This window comes from Nicotiana tabacum, chromosome 11 (genome assembly GCF_000715075.1).
Source record: "Nicotiana tabacum cultivar K326 chromosome 11, ASM71507v2, whole genome shotgun sequence".
Classification (NCBI taxonomy): Eukaryota; Viridiplantae; Streptophyta; class Magnoliopsida; order Solanales; family Solanaceae; genus Nicotiana; species Nicotiana tabacum.
Window position 1 is genome coordinate 137,306,541 of NC_134090.1, and position 24,466 is coordinate 137,331,006.

The window sequence follows — 24,466 nt, forward strand, 5'->3', positions numbered from 1 at the left end:
TCGCGACAACTCACTTCCTATCCCTTGGGCTATATTGGTGGCATCGATCATGGTGGGTTACCCAATTAACATCGAGAATGTGATATCCCGGGTAATTACATGGGTGGTGGATGAATGTGACAGATCATATCCCTTCCCCAACTTCCTGACCATGTACTTTGAGGACCTCGATGTGGAGAAGCAGAGATTCGATGTGAAAGTGAAAACAAAGGCACCGTTCTCCTGGTACAGCACCAAGGGTCCTGACAACCCCAAGGACCCTAAGGGCAAAGCCACTACTTCAACTGGCCAGTCTGAAGAGCCAGTAATAGTAGTGGCTCCTACTCAGCCTCCTTCCGCCACAGCAGACATGGCCTAAGGACCATCTACTTCTACAGTTCCAGAGATCCCCTCATCTACTGCATATCCTTTGATTGCCCACCGCCTGAACCAGACCCTCGCTAGTATCAACAACTGGATGCAGACAGCCACTTCTAAGTTGTCTGTAATATCTACTTCAGTGGTAGCCTAGTCAGCACCTCCTCCGCCACAGGTCCCACAGTCAGTAGAGGATACTCTGAAGGAGCATCTGGACAACTAGAAGAAGCTCATAGATGCTGTCGATTCTCATGGAAAGGCTGTCATGCCCCGTTTTTTCTTTCCTAAGTAGAAATTGGGTTTATGACATTTAGAGAGACAACTCATTCCTTTTGGGAACTGGGTTTGAATTTGGAGAGTCACCACCTAATGATTATGGTGCATTAGGACACCAAAAGAGTTCGATTTGAATAACCAGAGATAGGGTAAGGGCTTGAAATTATTCTAAGGGAAAGGTGTTAGGCACCCCTCAGAATCCACTAGTGTGGTTCCCGACCAGACCATTATTGTGAATTGAGGTACAATTAAAGTATAAGCAAATAAGGCTCAAATAATAAGCGATTTCAACACATAATGGTTTGAAAGTAAACAAGTTTTGAAAGAACAATTAGAAAAGCTGATTTTTTTAGAATAAGGAGTTAAATTGCTAAAAGAATAAAGAATTAAGGAAAGGGGGTCCTAGGTTTATTAAAAAACATGGATCACCCCACACAATGTTCGGTAATCACTCCTCAATGAGGGATTACACGTGACATTATCATGTGGTCATCATATCCATATCTACCCTTCCCACCCCGTTAAGGTATTAAAGCGCAGATTGGTCTCGATTACTTGTTGCATGCTATTAATCGTCCCATTCCTATCAATCCCGGAGGCACTTAAGACTACTAATCCTAAAGGGAGGGATGTTGGGCTTATTTGGAGTTTCAAATGTAAAAATTCTAAGGTGACATACAAAAACACATATTGCATATGAAAGGGGAAACGCATAAGCATATAGGCTCAAGTATACCTCCTCGAACAAACACATAAAGTAGCATGTCTTACACATACTGCTTAGGTCTGATTGAAAAGCATTAAAGACGAGGGAGACGAGATTGTTGAGGCAATTTTAGTTTATTGCATAACTCAGATAAGAAGTTCGAATCAGGCCTGCCTGCTGGTTGTAGTAATTAACAGATTCAGTTTTACAGTTATTATTCTAAGGTTTGCCTAAGTGTTTAGACGGGGTCCTATAGGCATGATATCTGCTAAATTTAAAAGGTGATAAGATAGTAGAAGCTTGAAATAAATTATTCGAAATCCTATAAGCATGCTTGTTAAACCTTGTTAAGCGAGGGAATTAAGTTATTAAGAGAAACAGAATAAACAAAAAAAAACTGAACTGGTTACAGGTTCTACAGGTGGTAGTATCTACTATTACTGACTTTAATTCCTAGGAGCATGTTATCTAACGTTGACTGCGAGTGACTGCGAGCATGTTATTAAGAAACCCCTATAGGCATGATTTCTATGCATTACTCGTTTTAAACCTTATAGGCATGACATCTAAATGAAGTTTGAATATGCAGAATTAAAAGTACCCTATAGTCAGGTTTTCTACGTGAAGTTTGAATTTTCAGAAGTTAAAAAACCCTATAGGCATGTTTTATACCCTTGCATGCATAGTTACCCAACCCTTTCACTAGCCAGCCCCAAGTGTTTATTACAACTTATTACAAATCAGAATAACAAATTACATCAGAACAGAAAAATACAAAGAAAGTACAACCAGAGGAGGCCTGATTCTTGACTTCCTCTCTGAGTTACGAGATAAACCAACTCAAAGACCATTGATCCAAAGCCTTTCTCCAATTTGAGTGTGTCAGGGTTCCCTAAGAGACTCAATGGGACTCCGGGTAGTGCTCACACCCAAATTGTATTACCAGAATAAGGACAAGCGCAGTGTGGAAGTGCCAGCCCTCAAGTGTCCAAGTTCAGAGGGAGCTCATGGGCCCCAAAGCAAGGCTCACAAGAGGGGGGCAGAACTTAAGTCTAAGAGAGAGTGCAGGTGAAGAAACAGAGTAAAGAAGAGGGAAAGAGGTGCTAGGAAACAATTACAGAGTTAAGGACTTCACACAAAGGGGTTCAGGGATTGGGGATTGCAAAGAGCCTATGCACTTAGTCATTAGTTAATTCTGGGCATGCACAACAATAAAGAGTGTTGTTATGCTTACAAAATCAACCAGAATACACAATCACATAATGGTAACATAGAGGTTATGATCCCAGAGGGATTCACGTCTGAGTCATAGACAACAATGCTTAATACTGTCATGCCTCAAACAAACCATCAGTATCAAACACATTGGGGTAGGGGTTTAGGACACACAATAGATTCAAAACAGGTAGAAGGAAATTGCAGCATGCTAAATTAAGTACTGGACTAAACACAAGCAGTAGGCAAACAAGAAGGCAAAAGTATTAAGTAAACATATTGTTATGATGCTGAAATCTTAATCAGAACATACCAGTTCAAAGAAGCAAAATATAGTAAAAACAGGTAGCAGGACTTTGAAGACAGGCCACAGTACGAGTAGTAAGAGAGAATATTTTGAGTGTAAGTGATTTCAGAACTAAGTGTGTTCCCTTTGTGTTAATTAAAGAGCAGGGTATTTATAGTTTGAGGACAGGCATAAAATAAGGCAAGGATCATAGTTTAACAGTAATTATGGAACTATGTACCAATTAAAATCAAATCAGTATAAGGACTTCCTTTAATTAAGGAGTTAAAATCAAACGATAATGGGCAGAAAACATTTAAAGAAAGAAATCAAGTAAGCATCATGTGCAGAGTAGACAATTAGGGGTAAGTGCATAGAAGTTTAATTAAGGAAAGAATCTTTGAAATACTCGGTTAGCCAAATAAGGTAAGAAAAAAAAGTAAGGTTGCAGCATATGGAGACAATCGAAAATCAGTACATAGCAAATCAGAGAGTCAAGGATTTCAAAATCACTGATTTAAGGAGAGTAACATGGGTTCCCAAGAATAAACAAGTAAACAAAGTTAAAGACAAGAGAATCGAAAGTCTAAGGGAAAGTTTTCAAACCAATTCAAAAAATAGGGAAATCAGTAAAACAAGGAAATAATCAATTACACGAGTGCAATCAAAATTACACGGGAGGTTTGAAACTAGTCCAAAATTGACGGTCATTTTAGAGAGGAATTTAGCATATAAAAGAGTGCATAAACATTAGGTATGCGAGGCTGAACTTGTGACAAAGAGAATAACAATCGCAAAATCAGTAGATAGTGAATTATCGCAACATGGTAGTCACATAGGTCAACTTAGTAATATGGAAAAAGGTTATCAGAAGCATGCAAAAGTCCGGGTAAAAGACTTTTTCTAAAAAATATAGTCTAGTTTCAATGCTTACAAGAAACCAAATCACATAGAGAAACAGAAGTTGAAACAAAAAAGACTTCAAATCCAGTCGAGCTAATTCAAACAGATGAAGCAGTTTTCAGAAGTTCGAATAGGTCTAGAGAAATTAGAGTTTTGAAATTAATTGAATTCAAAGCATGACGCACAAGTAAATCACATAGCAAGTAGTCTCAGGACTCGAATGAACCCAAAATTTAGGGTTTTCACCCTCAATCGAGTTCTAGAGATGAAAAGCAAGTAAATCGGACAAATACTAACAAAATAGATTCAGCAATCTCAAAAGGTCAAAACCCTTAACATGCAAACTCGAGTAAAAGAACAACATAAGGAAACACAATAGAACATGTTAGAAAATAAGAGAAAGCTTCGAAATAACTTAACAGAAACTCAAATCGGAAAAGATAAGGGTTCTTGAAGGTAGAGTTTTGAAAGAAAGCTTGAGAAAGCGTTTAAAAGTTTAGAGTAAACACGGATCTAAAATAGATCTAAAGAAATCAAAAGAACCTCAAAGGTTAGGGTTTCAGAAGAAACCCAGATGGTGAGAAAGGCTTGGAAACCATCGATCTAAGCAGGAGAAGTCAAGAGTTCGGCTTGAATAGCCATGGCTGGCCGGAGCAAAGTTAAAGATGACCGGAGACAGCCATAAGAACTGAAATCAACCAAGGTCTGGACCGAGCTTTCCCGATCTGGCCTTGAAACCATAGTACTCGAACACATAAAAGCCAAGGGAAGTGGATACAGGCCTCCAATGGCTTCGGAGGCCATGGATTTGAAGGATTTTCAGGTGGTAATTGAGGGCGGCGGCTTGGGTTTGAGAGACAATTGAGAGAGAAGGGGGGTTCAGAGGCGGTTGTAGGCGAGAAATGGTTAGAGTTTTGGGGGTAGTTGAGAATTAATTAGGAAAGGGTTGGTGGTGGCTGTTGATCATTATGATCAACGCCCTGGATTGAATGGGTAGGTAGGGGATCCGGACGGGTTGTTCTAATTGGGTCGTGGGTCGGGTATGGCTAGGATTTGGGCTAGGTAATTGGGTTTAAAATTGGGGTTCAATTCAGGCTACAATTGAAACACAATTGGGTTATATTTTAAATAGCCACTCTTCCCTTATTTATTTTATAGAAAATAGTAGAATAATTTCTGGAAATAAATTAAAGGTACTAAAATGATTAATAACACATAATTGTCAAATTAAAAATATTGGATCTAATTTTTATAGACCTAAATGTAATTAATCTAAAAGAGACTAATATTGCAATTATATGCAATTTAACTTTAAAAATAATAAATAAGTTTGTAAAAATATGCAAAAATTACATTAGCTATATTTTAGTATAAATATGAGAGTCCAATAAATGAATCACCAAAAATGATAATTTTGGAAATAATTATTGGTTTTTTTGGATAAGATAGGACAATAAAATCTTTAAAAATTAAGTAAAAATAATAAAATATTTGGACATACTTATATATGCATACATATGCTATTTTGAAAGTATTTTTTAGATTAAAAATATATAGAGAAAAATTGGGTATCAACAAAGGCATTGGATGAGCTTGCTAGGGAGGCAAAGAAAATGAGAAAGACTCGTGCTTCCAATGAGTCGGTGAAGGAGCTACGGGTGGAGGTAGAGTAGTTGAAGGCGGATCACTTGCCTCTGGATCTGTTATTGCATGACCCGGCTCCAGCAGCCCAGCCCCAGCCAGAGCAGGAGACAGAGAGGCCACCCAAGAGGAAGAAGGTGATTCCCCGTACTGACGATGATGTCATAGAGTTGGAGGACCTGTAGGGAGCTTCCTCTAGCTAGTCCTAGATTCCAGTACAGGCCTAGGATTCAATCTAGGCCCAGGTCCCGGTAGAGACACAGATCACAAGGAGTCAGTCACAGGTTCTCGAGCAGATCGAGGACCCCGGGACCCAGACTCAGAACCCTATGCAGACGGAGGGCCAATAGGGACTTTCTTTTTCCTCTATTCCTTATTTTGTGCTTATTTTGGTTAGTTAGCATTGAGGACAATGCTAGCTTTCATTTGAGGGGTAGCCCTATTTGGATGACTGTATATATTACATTATTTTTTTCTTTTATGCTTTCTTTTTACCTTTGGATTGTACATAATTTTATCATTTTATTGCACTTTTCATACTTTTACTTTTGGTCTATATATAAAGATACGTTCCTATGTATATATTCATTCTCCCTTATGTATATTCGACTAAATCCCCTCTTGTATATATTCATTTTACTTTCCGCATTTTTCCTTTCATAGTTTCTTGTTTTGAGTTTTTGCAATAAGCCTTTGGTTTTCTTAATGTCATGGTTCTTTCCAAAGGTGGAATTTGTGCAAACCGCGTGGCTCTTCCCGATGATGAATGGCATGACAACCTTCTTAAGGGTTTGAGTCTGTTTTCTTTTTAGTAGCCAGTTGGTAAGGGTGCCTCAAGCAAAGCTTCACTTGGGCCTAACATATTTGCCTTTGATCCTATGGTCAAAAATAAATCGTTGTGTATAGGATGGTGAAAGTTGTGACCTTGAGACTCTTGTGTTGGTTGATAATCATCAAGTGATTTTTCGGGAGCATTGTGTTGCTCAAATCTTAGATGAGGTTGTTGTGGGCCCCCGACTCTGTTTCTTTAGCAATCCCATAGCTTGTGCAGTGAGAATTTGAATTGCAAGTCCAAGTCCCGAACCATTAGTCTAGAACTTGCCCTGAATGTTTGTCTAGGCGAAATCCTAAGTGTAATTTGACTTGAGATGTGATTATTGGCTCTCATTGATCCGAATGATATTTGAACACTTCCATAGCTTACCAATGATAATATCCCTAGTCAACCCTTTTGAGCCATGAACCTTTTTCTTTCAAAAACCACGATACAAGCCTTTACCCGTTCTAAAAATACCCTCTCTTGACACCCGATCTTTCCTTAGCACAAGGCAAAAGCATAAGTTTGGGGGGGGGGAGAGACGAGGAATGCAACAAAGTGGTAAAAGGTACAAAATGAAGAAAAAAAAGGCAATGAAAAAGAAAAAAGATCAAAAAAATAAAAAGAATGATCAATGTAGAAAAGAATGAAGGGATTCAATAAAAGTAAAAAAATGAAAAGTGTGGAAAGTTGAGAAAGGAGAAAAAGTTTGAAATGAACAAGAAAGAGTGACAGTGTGTCTCTCTAACCCCTAAGAAAGAAGCAAATGACTTAAAAAGTCAAGTGAATGTGTGCCAAAATGAAGCAAAAGAAGTGCTAAAGGGAAGATGGAACCTGCTTAGACTAAACATTTCCTACTCTGAACCAAAAATCTTCACTATATCTCCATAAAAGCCCTATATGATCTTGAGTTGAATGAAGCTTACATTAGTGGTGACTCACATAAGGGGCAAGCTTATGGTACTTAGAGTCGGACTTGTGACTTTTCTTTGAGAGAGATGAGTGTATTTCCATTATCCCCGTTCTGAGTGCTACAACCCTAAAGGTGAGGTTTGCTTAGGGAGAGTTGAGGATGCGTGAGTTTGGGTTCCACAATGACCAAAGTAATAGAAAGAGTTTCTTTGATGTGTTGAGTCAACTCTTGATGCTCTTGTGTCGCACTAAATCCATAGTGCTTAAAAGAGTGACTGTTGTTAATGATTCATTTGAATTGAAGGCAATTATTAGTCCCAATAAATGCTAGATGAGGTCACTTTAGGTCAGCTAAATTTTCTTGGATTTACTCTTAAGGGGTGAGTCTTATTTTGTTTGCTTGAAGACAAGCAAAAACTTAAGTTCGGGGGAGTTGATAACTAGGGATTATGATGCATTTTACACTCTTTCTTACTTGAGTTCTGATTAAAAATGTGTACAAAATGGTCCCAAAGGCTTACATGTTGTACTTGTTTACAGGGTTTGGTCAACAAGGTGACAATTCGTCAAAACCAGCTCAAAAAGGAGTGAAACATGACAAGTACCAAGAATAAGTCAAAGCACAGTGCAACAGGTCCACTGCGGCCGCACTCCATTTGGTGCGGTCCGCAGTGAGGAGGTTCAGAGAGGTGCCTATTTCAGGAAGTCAAGCATTGCGACCACAAAGCATGTCATGCGGACCGCAATGGACTCACCGCGGCCGCACTCGATATTGTGCGGTCCGCAAAGAGGGAGTTTAGAGAGTTGAAGATTTGGAGCTTAATGCCAATGCGGTCCGCAGTCCTTTTTGTGCGGACCACAATAGAAGCCACCGCGGCCGCGGTGCATTTTGTGCAGCCCGCGGTGGCCAAGTTCATAGAACAGAGTTTAAAGCCAATAAGCCTCACTGTGGCCGCACTCGATTTTGTGCGGACCGTACTACCCCCGTTGGGATATTTTTGTCCAGAAAATTCGGCCTAGTATAAATAGTTTCTTTTACCATTTTTAGATCATCAGTTGTATTTTAACTTCCAGTTGCGCTCGTGAACAGTGTTCCTTACCCATTTTGAGTAATTTTAGAGTAGTTTTATCATTGAATCTTCAAGCATTAGCTTGTAATTAAATATTATGGGTTTTTCTTCATCTATTTCTTTGTTGTCTTCTATTATCATGAGTATCTAGACCCATTAGCTAGGGTTGTGGTTCAACCGTAGTGTGGGTATTTGATGGGTCTTGTGTTTTAAGGCTTGAATGTCTATGAGTGTTTGATATTTGGACTAATTTATGGTTTCAATGTTGAATTAGTGGTTGCAAATTTGTGCCTATTTGACTTGGGTTCTTCTTGAGAAAGAGAACTTGAGTCTAGGAAAATTAGTCCAATAAGGAATTTGGGCGTATTCAAGAGATTGATAGCCCCAATTAAAAGGTTAAACCTAGAGATAGTAATACCCGACTTGAACCTAAATTGCTTGCACAAATTATCATACCCAATTGGTCTTGAGAAAGTCAATTAGGACAAAATCACTCAAACTACCTAGAGGTATAGAGTGAGAAGTTCAGTGCATTGGTTATATCGTAATCCCCAACATGACAACCTAGCCTTAGCCTAGAGAACCCGTCAAGTATCCACCTAGGAGAAAGTCACTTCCCTAGTGTCTTCTTAACTATTTAGACAACCCTCAAGTATTTCACTCTTAGCTTAATTTAACATCTTATTAGCATAATATTAGAAGTAATCAAAAGACCAACTATGATTAGAAGTGCAATTAAGAGCAATTACGCATCTCTAACTTAGATAGAAATTCAATTCTCATTTCTAGCTCCCTGTGGAAATCGATCCCGGCCTTCTCGGGTAAAAGCTGCTTCGACCACTCTCGCTACTTTGTAGTAGTGCAGGGTTGGCTCCGATGAATAACCAACATATATTTTCAACCTTCTTCGGGAACACATCTTTATACATTATGGTGGAGCAACTGGAACATATACATCACATCCAAAAACTCTAAGACGGAAAGTAATTGGCTCATGACCAAAAGCCAACTATAATGGGAGACTTCATGATATCTAGCTGACCTTATGCGCACAAATGTTGCTACATGCAAATTAGCATACCTCCACACTAAAAGAAAAGGTTTTGTCCTCATTAAAAATGATTTAGCTATTAATTGGAGGCGTTTAATCAACAATTCTGCTAGACTATTTTGAGTATGAACATGAGTAATCGGGTGTTGAATTGTTATTCCAGTAGATATACAATAATCAGTAAAAGCTTGAGATATAAACTCATTATAATTATCAAGACCAATTATCTTAATTGCATGACTCTTAACCTTATTATTTGAGTCTCACAAATGGCATTTTACATGTTGATAATAAGCACACTTGCTTTTCAAATGTGTATAACATGATTCTTAATACCTTTATTTATATGGTTACATTGAGGAATACCAAGGGGTATCATGTTCGTGTCATTTACCATTCAGATTATGAGAATGAATCGAGAGGAGGTTATGAAGAGTTATAACTATAATGATAAGAAATAGCGAAGAGTTAACTACATCATGAGAAAAAAAAAATAGTGGGAGTAGTGAACAAAATACTATAATTTACAACAAACATTTATTTAGTCTTTCTCTTTTAGGACATTTTTGGAAAGTCACCTTGTCATTGAATTTGGATATAATTGGGTATAATTACATAATTTGACATGTTTGTCTGATCAAGTATTAACTAGTCAGCATAGAATTGGGTGTAATTGAGAGAGAGTAATTAAACTCGCCCATTTTCAAGAGGAATGTGAGAATTGGTAATTGTAATTGTAATTGCTAGATAACTTTTTAATTTTTTTTCTTTTATTACTTTTTCTCTTTCATTTCTTTCCGCTTCCCAAATTTTTTTCTTTTCAACGTCAAGTCACTTTGGTGTTGCTTTTCAGATACGAGTACTTTACAAGTCCTTATATTTCTTCTTCCTTTTTAAACTTTTATATTTTTTTTTGTCAAAAAAAATACTTTTATATTTTGATTATTTATTTCCCCCCTTTCAATATTTGTTGAAATATTATTTTTTTGGATAAATTTTGATTGATGATTATAATAATTTGAAAATATCATTATTATTACTAGCTTTATAATAATTAGTTGTTATACAAATTGTGTTGTAGATAGATTAATAAGTAGTGTTTCTATTTTGCTTAATACTTAGAACTTTTTTTTTTTACTCATTAGTATAAATTTTATTATAGAGAAGTACTTTCTAAAGTTATACCGATCATTTAAAAAAATAAATTAAAACTTTAATATTTTTTTATATATACATATATTTTTCACACACTAAAGTTTGCTTACTTTGTACATTACTAGTTTTATTTCCTGATTACTAGTATAAATATTTATTATAGAGTATACTTTCTAAACTCATAGTTAATTTTCTTATATTCGCATGAGTTGGTAAAACTATTAAATTTGTTATTAAGATTTTATTAATTAATTAATTTAAGTAACAATATTATTTATTTGGAAGATATCAATTATTTATGACATTATTTATCAATTTATAACGATGTAATTATATTTGTCTAACCAAATATGATAATAAAATTTGCACGGTAATTACATTATGGCAAACGATCAAGGTGTTACATTGCCCAAACAGACCCTTAGTATAGCAATAAAATTTTATGACACTAATGACAGCCGAGCGAAAAAATCCAATATTAAATTCAGTCTTTGCCTTAGTTCTTCTCTTCTATCTCTGCCTCTGCCTCTCACTTCCCTAGGAGAAGCAAAGAATTGCAGTCTGTAATCTGTATGTAGATGCGTGCATATACATACATATATTCAGCTACCTATACTTTCTTCTAATTTAGCCAACCGTTGATTCTTGGTTGTTTCTGGCTTAGATCCCCTCTCCCTTTGTTTTTCTCACTTGGTATAATTCCTGTTATCCTCTGCTTTATGATTTATGCATATGCATGTTTTGTGATATATTCAGTTTGTGTTTATGGATTTCAATCTGTGTCATCTGTGCACTTGTGCGCTTTTCCTCTAGTAAAATTTTTATTGAAAGAAATGGGGTTTTGGAAAAATAATTGAGTTAAAATCTCAGGAGAAAACACTAGGTAATTTTTTTGGACCCGCCTAAGCTTTGGTGAGCAGAGTTACCCAGTATTTGTGCCGGTGGGAGGTAGTAGATATCCAGTGGAATAATCAACATGCGCGCCCGTATACTACTGTCATAAAAAAAAATTGAATTTACTGATTTGGGGCACTTCTTTTTTTGGTTATCCGTCTTGATTTTGTGACATTTTGTTGTAGTGTATGTAGTTTCTGAAAAGAAGATGCTGATTATTCGGAAGTTGCTGATAAATCTTAAGTTCTAAAGTTCGATTATTTTTAGATTCTATCGCCTGCACTTTTTTTGCCAATGCTTTAGTTTGCTTGTCTTTTTTTATGGTATTTATCGAAATGGTTTTACCTTATCTCTTTTTCTTTCCACTTTCCTTGTGATTCAGCCATTTTCTTTATATTTGGAAAAATGTTTGTATTTTGAATGCACGTATGCAATTCGCGCGTGGAGAATTAGGTTTTCTTTACAATTTAGGGTTCAAAAGAAGTAGGCGGTTATTAATGGGATCTTGATTTTGCAGTCACTTGGATTGGTTTCTTATTTTTATTTTTATGTCGTGGATTTATATAACCGACCAGAACCAGTTTTCGACTGAGATATAGTTGTTGTTCTTGTGCTTTTATTTAAGGTGCTTGGTTATTGCGCGTGCAAGCACTGTGATGGCATTCACTAGTACTGATAAAATCAGATTGGCAGATACAGTGGTATGTAGTTATTCTGCTCTTAATCTATGGTGAAACCCATTATTCCATTGGTAGCCATCTGAACTAGTTGTTGAACCAACAAAATTTCACCTACTTCAGTTGCATGCACCAAAATGGATCAAGTGGATATAGAACTATTGGTATTATACAACCACAATAATTTCTCACCTTGATTAGTTGATGCACAAAATGTGACCTAGTTATATATAGAATTATTGATTTTATCCTCTCTCCTAGTTTTGTTGTAAGAGCGACATATTTTCAAGTAGCTAGATTCATATGACCCTAGCTTCGCACATGTTTAGGCCAGTTTAACATGGTTGACCTATTTCCTCCGCCTGGGTGCAACTTATTTATGTGTCTTATCCAACTTTACGTCTATAATAGTCACTTTTTTATTGTGTTGACAAAAGTAGGAGTTGTGTATTAGTATTCTTAAGCAAAGGGTACAAAAAAAGAAGAGAAACGAGAACCTTAAATATCTAAGCTAGCACATTGAAACCTTGTCTTGCATGGGTGTTGAACCTAAGACCCGTAAAGCCATTGTAATCGAGCTCATAAATGAGCCTGATAAAGAAAAAAAGAGTCTAGAAAATGTTTCATGCATTTAGAACTAGCATTTAACTGAAAATGCTCCCAGGCACATTCCCCGAGAAAACTCTCTTTCCTACTTCCTAGGTTGGCAGGGTAGTATTTTCCGGTGTAATACCCACCGGATTCCCCCATCCTTTCTTCTCCACTCTCCACAAGCCTTACCATAATAATATGGATAATAACAGGATTTATTACAATGCAGGTTTCAAATCTTTCGATATCACAAAAAACAGAACGAGATCAGAAGTTTGGTTCGAATGGGTCGAGCGCAGTAGAAAATTAATGAGGTCTGCAACAGTTAGCATTAAAGTTATGAAATGGGTCACATGTGTGTTTAATGTGGCTTCAAAGGAACATAACAAGACAATAAGAAGATGGTCTATGAAAGACCATTACACAGAATATTATTGCAGCCTTAAATATAATGAGTATGGTAGGTACATCAGTTTCATTGCAGTACAGGGCGATAATAGATCTGTTATAATTACACCAGAAATTGCATTAAATGCTAGGTGGAGTGCTATAGCCCAGAAAATTCTTAGGCTCATAAATGAGCATGATAAAGAAAAAAAGAGTCAGCCGGAAAACATCCCTCGTCTGGAGTCCTCTTTCAAGGAAGCAATCAATACAAGTAGGTGGCAATCAGAAGGAACAAAAGGATCCCCTATCAAAATCAACAATGCCAAGATCACAATCCCAGGTGGAACAGAGATAACGGAAAAAGATATCTTGAGTCGATGCATTGTAGGCAGAGTTCTGACCCCTATGAAGGAAGCACCATCTTTGAACGACATCAAAAGATGGCCAAGCTCCAGTTGGAAATCTACCATCAATGTTAATGTCCACGAGAAGAACGACTCCCAATTCCTTTTTGAATTTCCATCAAGGAAGGAAGCAGAGCATGTTCTTAATGGCGAATGGTACTATTAGAAATTTAAAGTTTGGTTAGGCTGGTGGAGTCCTACCACTGGATGCTAGCCGGAGGAGGTAAGGCGGGACTGGTTGTGGATCAGGCTTTTGGGTCTACCGGTAAATCTCTGGTCGGAAAAAGTGTTCAAAATTATAGGAGATTATTGTGGGGGATGGATAGAAACAGAGGAGGAAACAATGCTTAAAAATCACCTGCGCTGGGCAAGGATTAAAGTGAGGGGAGATGGAAGCAAGGTTCCTAGAGAGATAGCAATAGAAAGTGACAATCTGCTGTACAAAATTCCAGTGTGGTGCGAACTGCCGACGACTATAGTGGAGGTTCCTTTGGGGGAGGAAGAAGAAAGAGGTAGTTGTCTGATGGGTAATGAAAGAAATAGTTACCCGTTGGTTTATAGTGGAATCCACCTTGGAAAGAGTGTATTGTCGGCGGCTTTCCAGGACAGTCACGTGGGTCCTCAGCTGGAATTTAAAAGCCCTAATCAGTTGGCACATGTGCCAGGCTCACGTGCGATTGGGCCTAGATTTGTAAAAGAGAATATGGGCCCCAATTTTAAATTGGGCCCAAGCCAGGCTAATTTTTCTTTCAAGTTATGTTACAAGGATCTAATACCTTCAGCCCATAAAGAAACATTTAATGACCCCCTTTTAATTGAAGTCCAGGCCATCAAAACAGTAAAAGGAAATAACGAAGGGGCGGACCAACTTGAATTCAGAGACAGAATTCGAGGAGACTCTTTACACCCTCAGAAAGAGTCTGAAGAGACAGAGAGATCGACCAATTCAATCACTGCAACAATCATGGAGATCAACAATTCAGAGAATCAACATGCAACAGAATCACAGGAAAATAATTACATGCAAATTGGGGAGGTAAACGATTTGGGGGAGTGGACCATTGAAGAAGTTCTCCCTCTAAATTCCTTAATCAGTGAAGAAGAGGATGATGCTGAATTTAATGCACCAATCTGGGCGCATCAAAACATTATCAGATTGAGTAAGGAATTTGGGGTAGAGTTTAAAGGTTGTGAGCAGGAAGCTTTTCAATTATTTATGAAAATTGACGGCAAAAGGAGAAATGCAATGGAATCGACCTCATCGATTATGAAGACAGTCACACCAAAAAAGAAGCTAAGCAAAGAAGTTAGGAATTTAGATATAGGGAGCAATTTCAAAAGTAATGGAACAAGGAGCAGGGGGGATACATGGCCATAGATACTAAATGATGATCAAAATAGTTTCTTGGAATGTTAGGGGGCTAAATAGATATAGAAAGAGGGAGTTGATAAAAAATATGATGGGTAGTTGGAAGGCAGAAATTTACTGCTTTCAAGAGACAAAAGTAAAAGGGGAAATAAGGGAGATTGTCAGAGATTTATGGGCTAGTAGATGGGTGAAGTACGCTCAATTAGAAGCTAGTGGGACTAGAGGGGGCATTCTAATTATGTGGGATAGTAGGGTATGGGAAGGGGAAATAAGTAGTGTGGGGATGTTTTCTATTACAATCAAATTCAGTGGAAGATCACAAGACTTTGTTTGGCACCTCTCTAGCATTTATGCTCCTAATGATAGAGGGGAAAGAGAAGAAGTATGGTGGGAGGTAGGGGTTGCTAGGGGCCTATTCAATGGACCTTGGGTGGTATGCGGGGATTTCAATATTGTTAGATATCCATCAGAGAAAAAGAACTGTAGTAATTTCAACAGGTCAATGGCTGAGTTTGCAGAATTCATCAATGATATGGGGCTGGTAGACTTACAGTTAATGGGTTGGAGGTTCACTTGGAGAAAAAGGGTTGATCACAATGTTGCTGCTAGACTGGATAGATTCCTAGTTTCTGAAGAATGGGATGAAGGATTCAGAAAAATTGATTAATCTATTCTACACAGAGTCACATTAGATCATTCCCCTTTGCTTTTGCAGAGTGGGAACTGGGAACCAGTTAAGTCCTATTTCAAGTTTGAAAATTGGTGGTTGCTGACTGAAGGTTTCAACAAGAGAATCAAAGAATGGTGGGAGTGTTTCTCATGTGAAGGCAGTCCAAATTTTGTCCTAGCTTTCAAATTGAAAGCTCTAAAAGGGAAGCTCAAAGAATGGAGCAAATCAGCTCAAGGCAACCTGAAAACGCAGAAGCTGAGTATTCTGGGCCAACTAGCTGAATTGGAGGAGACAGAAGAAGTGAGGTCACTGAATGAAGAAGAGAAACTCAAATAAGCAACCTTATTGATAGAGTTCGAAGAAAATGCTAGGAAGGAAGAGATAGCATGGAGGCAAAGGTCTAGAGCAATATGGTTGAAGGAAGGGGACAAAAATACAAAATTCTTCCACAGAACTGCCAATGCCCACAAAAGATTCAACAACATTGACAAGTTACAAGTAAATGGTGAAACAGTGGAGAACCCTGTAGATATTAAGAGAGAGATAGTGGCCTTTTATCAGCACCTATATTCTGAGAGTTGGCGACCAAAGTGCAGCTTAAGGGGCTGCCCCACCATTAATGCAGAAGACAACCAAATGTTGCTGAGTCCTATTGAACCACAGGAAATATGGGAGTGTGTTAAAGCTTGTGCAGGGGACAAAGCCCCAGGCCCAGATGGATATACAATAGTGTGTTAAAGCTTATGCAGGGGACAAAGCCCCAGGCCCAGATGGATATACAATGGCCTTCTACATCCAATGCTGGGAAGTGATAGGATTAGAGGAGGTGATTGCTGCTGTTCAAAATTTCCATGAAAGTGGGACCTTTGAAAAGAGTTTTAATGCAACCTTGGTGGCTTTGATTCCAAAGAAAGTCGGGGCCAAAGAATTAAAAGATTTCAGACCTATTAGTCTGATAGGAAGTTTCTACAAAATAATTCAAAGATCCTAGCAGAAAGGCTCAAAAAAGTTATTGGAAAGCTGGTGGATACCCAACAGATGGCCTTCATCAAAGGTAGGCAAATCATGGATGCTATTCTGATTGCAAATGAGTGTGTTGATGCCAAAATGAGGAGCAAAGATCCAGGCATTTTGTGTAAGTTAGGTATTGAAAAGGCTTATGACCATCTGAACTGGGAATTTCTACTGGGAATCCTACTGAAGATGGGTTTTGATGAGAAATGGATCAAGTGGATTAAGGCATGCATAAATACTGTGAAATTTTCAATTCTGATAAATGGGTCGCCTGCTGGATTCTTTTCATCACAGAGAGGTTTGAGGCAGGGGGACCCTATATCCCCTTCCTATTCATTCTAGCAATGGAAAGTTTAAACAACCTGTTTAAATCTGCAAAAGCTAACAACTAGATCAAGGGCTTCAGGGTGAACCATAGAGTTCCAGAGTCTCTGGAAATCTCCCATTTATTATATGCAGATGATACTTTGGTTTTTTGTGATGCTAATAGAGATAAGGTGCTCCTTCTGAGAGTGATTTTCATACTCTTTGAAGCTATTTCTGGATTACACATTAACTGGAATAAGAGCTTCATTTATCCAGTTAATGAAGTAATGGAGATTCATAACTTAGTGAATATTCTGGGAGGGATTATAGGAACTCTGCCAACAGTACATCTGGGAATGCCTCTTGGAGCAAAAAGCAAATCAAAAGGGATCTGGAATGATGTAATTGAGAAATGTGAAAAGAAGTTGGTCAGCTGGAAGAGTTAATACCTATTACTGGGAGGGAGACTTACACTAATCAATAGTGTTCTAGATGCTTTGCCAACTTACATGATGTCTCTATTTCCTATGCCTACAAGTGTAGCAAAAAGACTTGATGCCTTGAGAAGAAACTTCTTATGGCAAGGAGCCAGTAAGAATAACAAGATTCACTTAGTCAGATAGGATGTTCTCACAACAAGCAAAAAGGAAGGGGGTATGGGGATCAGGAATCTGAAATTGCAAAATCAAAGTTTGATGATGAAGTAGCTATGGAGGTTTGCTACAACAGAACAATCTTTGTGGAAGAATGTAATTGAGGTAAGGTATGGGAAGGAATGCAGCTGGACAACCAAACCAGTGAGCACTCCTTATGGGGTTAGCCTGTGGAGATCTGTCAGAAATTAATGGCCAAAGTTTTGTACTAAGTCTAGTCTTAAAGTGGGTAACAGTATGAAGACCTCTTTCTGGGAAGACATATGGCTCGGACAAAGAACTTTGAAGCAGTTGTTTCCAGACATTTACAACCTGAATCAACAACAAGTTTCTTATGTGGGAGAAGTGTGGACAGTTCATGGATGGAATCTCACCTTCAGAAGACTCCTAAATGATTGGGAAATTCAAAGGATGTTAGAATTTTATAGCACCTTAGAACAATTCAAAGGGACTTCATATTCTGAGGATAAGATGCATTGGAATGGGAGAAAAGAAGATAAGTTTACTGTCAGATCTGCATACAAAGCTCTTAATCAGTCTAACAATCAGATTGGATGTTGGCCATGGAAGATGATCTGGAAAGTAAGAATTCCCTGCAAAGTTGCATGTTTTACTTGGTTATTAGCAAGAGAAGTAGTCCTGACACAAGATAATCTTATCAAGAGAGGTTATCAGTTGGGGTCCAGATGTCACCTGTGTGAAGCTCGTGGGGAGACAATCAGCCATCTTTTTTTTCACTGTAATGTTACTGATCAACTATGGAAGATATTCATCAATCTGAGAGGGATCCAGTGGGTTATGCCTAGGAATATCAAGGAAGTCCTAACTAGTTGGAAAAGAGATGGGGAACATTCCGGCCAAAAGGAGAGATGGAAGATTGTCCCAGCTTGTATCCGGTGGACAATATGGAAAGAAAGGAACCAAAGATGCTTTGAGGACAACCATAGTTCAATACAAAAACTGAAGATGAGCTATTTAATGCTCTTTTACTTTTGGTGTAAACAGGAATTCCTAGAAGAGTGTGAGAATATTTTTGATGTTTTAGACCATTTGTGAATCCTATAGAACTTTAGAAGAGATTTTGATGTTTTAGACCATTTGTGAATCCTATAGAACTTTAGGCTTCTCTTCTGGGTTCCTGCAATGTAATTATTAGGTGGTTTTCACCACTGGTGTAATCACTTTTATAATCAATACAAACATATTACCTTTTCAAAAAAAAGAAATATTTGTATCACCTTCCTTTTCCACTAATATTAAAGATTGTCTTCGGTTTACTTTCCATGTGAATCAATTATATTGAACTTGACCTAGACTAAACAAGAATAAAGAAAATTTGTGCCTCTTAGGAGATGTAGAATTCATAAACTTCTTTTTCATGAAACCAAATGTTGGAAAAAAGTACCTTATGGATATTTCATAATTCCTTGATCCCAAGGTACTTCGTTATTGGACTACTAGTCCCTACGTTCGTGCGTTGCACAAATTCGCTGAAATGATTTTTAAATTTTGGACCACATATTGTAAACATTTTTTGCTTGAACTATAAATCCTCACAATAAAAAATATATTAACATGATTTATATAGCCGACCCAAGTGTGATTGAACTATATTTGTTGTAATTTTATATTGTGGGCTAGATTAAGAGTCTTATTTGTATTACATGAGTTGTATGGATTAGAAGTTTAGTTTAAGTGTCATGCTAATAGATAGCTGTTGAAATATTTCTTATTTATTTCGCATTATTATCAAATACAAAATATTTTTCTAGAACTTGAAATATTTGATGATAAGTTTTAGAAAACTGTTTTCCTTTCTTTTGTACATTAATGTCAGAATTTTTTAAGAGGTAAAATAGGGGCATTTTGGTCTATCAAAATTTTACTTAGATTCTTCCCACTTTTATAATAATAACAGATTAAACATGTGCAATTTTGACTTCGAGGTATGTAACCTGTACCTTATCAAAAAAATATTTTGACTTCGCGGCAAGTGCTAATGGTGCTCTTGGGGACATACTTCACCTTAAGTGCTTATGTTTCCTAATGCATCCCACCTAAGGCTTGTTAGGAAGCTCTGTTTACTGAACTTAGTTTTTGACTTTATCGTAAGGAAAAATTCTTGATAGGTATTCCACCTTGTGGGAGTGGCATCTCATTAGAACTTGACCGTAGACTCTTGTATTGATTTTGTTTCCACTGGATGCCATTATTAAAAATGCATTACTTTATCAAGAAGACTACACTCTAAACTTTAGAAGAGTTTATTTTAGTCTGCTGTTCAGACCCTAAATAAAGCTTACACCAATGGTATAGGATTAGTGAACAGAACTCAGATTAATTGGTTGAAATTAGATTTCGAGCTTATCAGGTTAAGAACTTAAGATTTATGACCAACAAAGAATCTCCTAAAACAGTGGCTTCAGACATTTTTAAGATTAAGACAAACTTTCTTGGAAACTCTCCCCGAGTGTCAAGTGGTTCCTGGTATCCGGTGGTTCCTGTACACCAATATGATCAAGTAGTTAGACCAATTTTTCAATGTGAAGTGGCCCGCTATATGGATTCATTTGCACTCTTGATGACTTGGGAAATGTTTTGTTTGGAAATATTTCATGCTAACTTTCTTGTTTGTTCAATATAAATAGTATTCCTAAGTTCTGGCTCCCCCGACAGGGACGGGAACAGCCTTCGGACTTTACCTGTTACCTGGCACATCAGGGTATAAATAGTATGCCTAAGTTGTGGCTCAAACTATTTACCTTTTGCTGCTTTATGAATGATTTTATTCCCCAGAGCATCAACTTCCTTTCATGGTTGCCAAGTCTCCTGTAAAGTCATTTAGTTGAGCAGTTTCAAAATTAACTTTTCTTACCACGGATCTCGTTTGTGGCCTCTCCTAGCCTTATCTGGACAGTCACTCTGATTTATCTTCTTGTAGAACTTCCTGTTATTAATGATATTTAGTTTTATTGGTCTTTCATTAGTTTTATCTTGCATTTTCTTGGTGATTTTAAGTCATTGCTTTCATCATAGAGAAGAACTCCTGTACTTTGAGTGCCCCATAGAGTTAAATTATATTTTCTCCTTTGAAAGTGTTTTTGTCGAGACCCCACACATGTTTAACTGGATCTTCTTGTTTATAAATTTGTTCCTTGTACTAGATGGACTCATTTGGGTATGGAGATTGTTTCAATTGCTACTAGGCTGACATTTCAAATTTGATTTATAATTGCTCTGTATTATCAATTCATATCAGCTCTTGATGACTTGGTGTGAACTCCCTTTCAGCATTTATTTTACCAATCCAAACAGGGGTTCCTGTCTTTGTAGAAAGTACATAAATTAGCCCTTTGGTTAAATAGGATAAAAGGTGTTCTTTTTCTGTCCTATGTTGTTCACTGTTCCAGGAGTTCTCTTGTCGAATAAATCATGTTTGCTTTGTTTGGACAGTTCTATTCAATTTAGAATTGGTTAGATGGAGCGAGATCATCTGGACCTTGCGACCCTTGGAAAAACGGATCATAATGATATTCATGGTTCTTCAGTTGCTAGTCACCGCGATAATATGAAGTATGAGCCAAAAGATTTGAGAAATTCTGCAGACCCTGCTTTTAATCAGAATCCTATAGATGTTACTTCTTCACCAGAACGAGAAGATCATAGCACAGACGATGAGGATAACCAAGGTGAAGATGCTCAAAAGCAGTTAGTGCTTTACGATCCTGCTGCAGTTGGTGCTGGCGAAATTGAACTCGTCCCTGATCCTCTTGATTCTCAACCTCGACGAAACTCCTTTCCGAATTATACATCTAGAATTTTGCCAGCTGTAGGGGCATTTACCGTGCAGTGCGCAAACTGCTTCAAATGGAGGCTCATACCTTCAAAGGAGAAGTATGAAAAGATAAGGGAACACATTTTGGAACAGCCTTTCTATTGTGAAACAGCCCGTGAGTGGCGTGCTGGAGTATCATGTGATGATCCACCTGATCTTACTCAAGATGGAAGTAGGCTCTGGGCTATTGATAAGCCTAATATTGCTCAGCCCCCTCCTGGGTGGGAACGTCTTTTAAGAATCCGAGGTGAAGGAGGCACCAGGTTTGCTGATGTGTATGTGTCTTGCATTCCTTCCCTCCTCCTTTTGCCGTTAGTAGGTCTTAAAAAGTGTATATGATTCTTCCCTATTAAGCTAGGACAAACACTGCCTAATTAACATTTCTCTTGTCATGATGATTTTTCAGGTATTATGTTGCGCCATCAGGCAAAAGACTTCGTTCTATGATTGAAATTCAAAAGTAAAATTACAAAATCTTGAATCTGTATTTTCTTTTCATATTCCTCATGGTTTTTGCTCAATGCTTTCTCTTCTCAGGTATTTGCAGGAACACCCGGAGTATGTAGCAGAAGGTGTAAGTATGTCCCGGTTTTCATTTCAGATCCCAAGACCTCTGCAGGAAAACTATGTTAGGAAGCGGCCTTATCGTCCAGCACTTGCACATGATGAAGATGATCCTGGTATGCCACAACCTTTTGCACCTCCATAGACTTGGTTCTTTAAGCATGCTTAAGTTAAAAACTCTAGCATTTGGGATTAAAGCTAGTTGCATGAATGTAGTTCATGCTGGAAAATGAGGAAATAAAGTTAACAGGTGCTATTTGGTTCTTTCTCCCCCTCTAAGACTGCTATAGGTGAACAATGAAAGAATTACTTTCAAGTTATGAACTGTTCCGACTGGAGTAACTGGAAGCTTGTCCTAGGGATAATGATTCTATCTGAACATACACGTTATAAATGAATCACTGTGGTTTTTGTGCATTAAGCATTCAGCCCTCTTAGGCTATAAGTACTTGATTGATGGATTTTCCTTCACTACCCTCTGTTTATTATAACTAATCACCTCTTGGATTGAGAAATTATACTGTGAAGTTCTAAGTTCATAAGCATAGATCGGTTCATGTTGATTGGTGTGATTCCATTAAGTTTCTAAATTGTGTGAACTTGAGACGGCGGCTGGATATGAAGATCTATGTTATATCTTTGCTCCTGACCGGTTATTCATCTGGTTGTCCCATCACCTTAGTCTAATTATTACTGGAGCTTGTAATAGGCAGTGTTTTCTACAAAAGAATGAGACTTTGTACTCGGCACTGATTGAAGCGCATTTGTAGCTATGGCAGTGAAACGCATATCATGGATTGGTTCAGATGGCGGTACAGATTTACGGCTTGGTATGCCAGGGCTGTCTGCACCTATTTACCGGGCCCCTCTTTTTGAACCTGTGAGCCAATCGCTCAAGAAGAAGCGGACTCCATCTAAACGAATGAGCAACACTGATGCAGCGTGCAAGTCAAGTTAGAAGAGTCTCGTCTACTTTTGTTTGTATACGATCTGGTGAAATCTCTGAGAGTTCATTTTGTGTAAGCTGACATTGAGCAACCTGCACATGGACTTGTACGTACGGAAATGTTACTAGAAATATGGCTTTTACCAAGCAGTGTTTTTTGATGAACTTCCCTGATGGTCATATCTTTTGTTGTTTCCGTTGAGTGTAGACTGTAGATATGAACGAACTAGGTAATGTAAAGAACGAGTTTTAGTTGAATATTTACTTCTGTTAAAAGCGAATGCTTATTGTTAAAACTTAAATATAACTAACTGGCTGTTCATGGTGTTTTCACGTCAAGATGTTTAGAATCTTCTGTTGTCTTATACTACTATGTTTGACGCCCCATAACATTTTTAACACTCCTACAGTGGTCTACTCTTAACTGTTGTACTTCATAAAAGTTCAAATACAAAGAACCAAGTCTTGATACAAAAACAATGACATGATCGCTCTCCACACGGGCACACACAGTCTAATATTGAAAACTATGAGCAAGTTGGTCCGTTTGCGAGATTATCATACTATTTTTAGTAGAAATTGCACGGGGCGACCAAATAGGGCGCCCCATTTAATCTATACCCATTTCTTTTTAAAACTTTTAACTTGTAATCACTTCTTAAATAATTTCAGCTCCCTTTCTCCTCCTCCTTCTCCATCACAACCTCACCCCCCCCCCCCCAATATAATGAAACTAAAGAGTACAAGGTTTTCACTGGCCCATAGGCCATAGCTACTTAGTAGCATGGATGGAATTATAAAGCCACAAGAAAACTCTAATCTATTCTAGAAGAGATTTGCAGGCACTCCTCATTGCAACAGTCATCTTTTATGATTATGTATTCCCAACCCTTTGTTAATGTCATGCCAACCAACTGTCATCTTTTAGTCTGTTTCTGCAGTTCTTAAATCCTCGATCTCAAAGGTAGCTAATATCCAAGGATTTACTGTATGTAATACATGTTGCTTAAATGACGTCCATATGATTCTCCGAAGCATGATATTTGACGATCCTAGCACCTCGAATAACTGAAGTCTCCCATTTACAACACAAAACTTCAGCTCTAGAGCTGAATATTAATAGGTCGTTACAACACAAAAACTTCAGCTCTAGAGCTGAACTTCAGGCCCGGCTACTAGAATGCTGAAGTTTTGCGTGATTGTCTTTGCTACTTCAGCCCCGTATGCTGAAGTTATGCGAAAAAGCGGGTACGCTTGCAATTTTTTTGCAAAGCGGGCACAAGTTAAAATGTGGCACAAAAAACGGGTATAGATGCAAATGCCCCCTATTTTTAATATAGTTTTGCAACCATGTGTCGTTGATTATAGGGAAAAGGGCTAAATATACCCCTCTACTTTGATATACTGTTCACATTTATTCTCAGTTATACTATCAGGTCAAATCTACCTTCATCGTTAGCAAAGTTTTCAAATTTACCCTCTAATCTAATGGACGCAAAATCCCAAACTCCTATTTACTACAATTTTTTCTCACAAATTACTTATCCCCACGTGTGCTCTACCAAAAAAGAAAATATCCTTGACAAGTTGATTTCTTGTTCCACTTGATTATTTAGAGCAGGAAGACTTAACAAACTCGCCACTCCAGACATGAGAACACTAGTAAATATTCCTTTGAAAGGATGTTCTGAAGCTGGACATAAATGTAAACAGATTATTTAATTTAGGATTTCTCAGACAATACTAAAGAATCATATGTCACAAATT

General features: G+C 37.7%; 1 protein-coding gene across 4 annotated transcripts; it reads left to right on the forward strand.

Moving 5' to 3' along the window:
• Nucleotides 1–10,805: 10,805 nt before the first annotated feature.
• LOC107802733 (methyl-CpG-binding domain-containing protein 2) lies at nt 10,806–22,977 on the forward strand. Of its 4 annotated transcripts, none has more exons than XM_016626287.2 (6): nt 10,849–11,082; nt 11,909–11,984; nt 20,808–21,464; nt 21,596–21,649; nt 21,727–21,869; nt 22,533–22,977. In XM_016626287.2, exons 3-6 carry the CDS (start codon nt 20,833–20,835, stop codon nt 22,709–22,711), a joined length of 1,008 nt encoding a protein of 335 aa, XP_016481773.2. In that variant the 5' UTR covers nt 10,849–11,082; nt 11,909–11,984; nt 20,808–20,832; the 3' UTR covers nt 22,712–22,977. The 4 variants fall into 4 exon arrangements, with proteins under 4 accessions (XP_016481771.2, XP_016481773.2, XP_016481769.2 ...); XM_016626283.2 differs by having other exon boundaries at nt 10,851–11,082; nt 22,524–22,977; XM_016626286.2 differs by having other exon boundaries at nt 10,893–10,959; nt 22,524–22,977.
• The last annotated feature ends 1,489 nt before the right edge of the window (nt 22,978–24,466 follow it).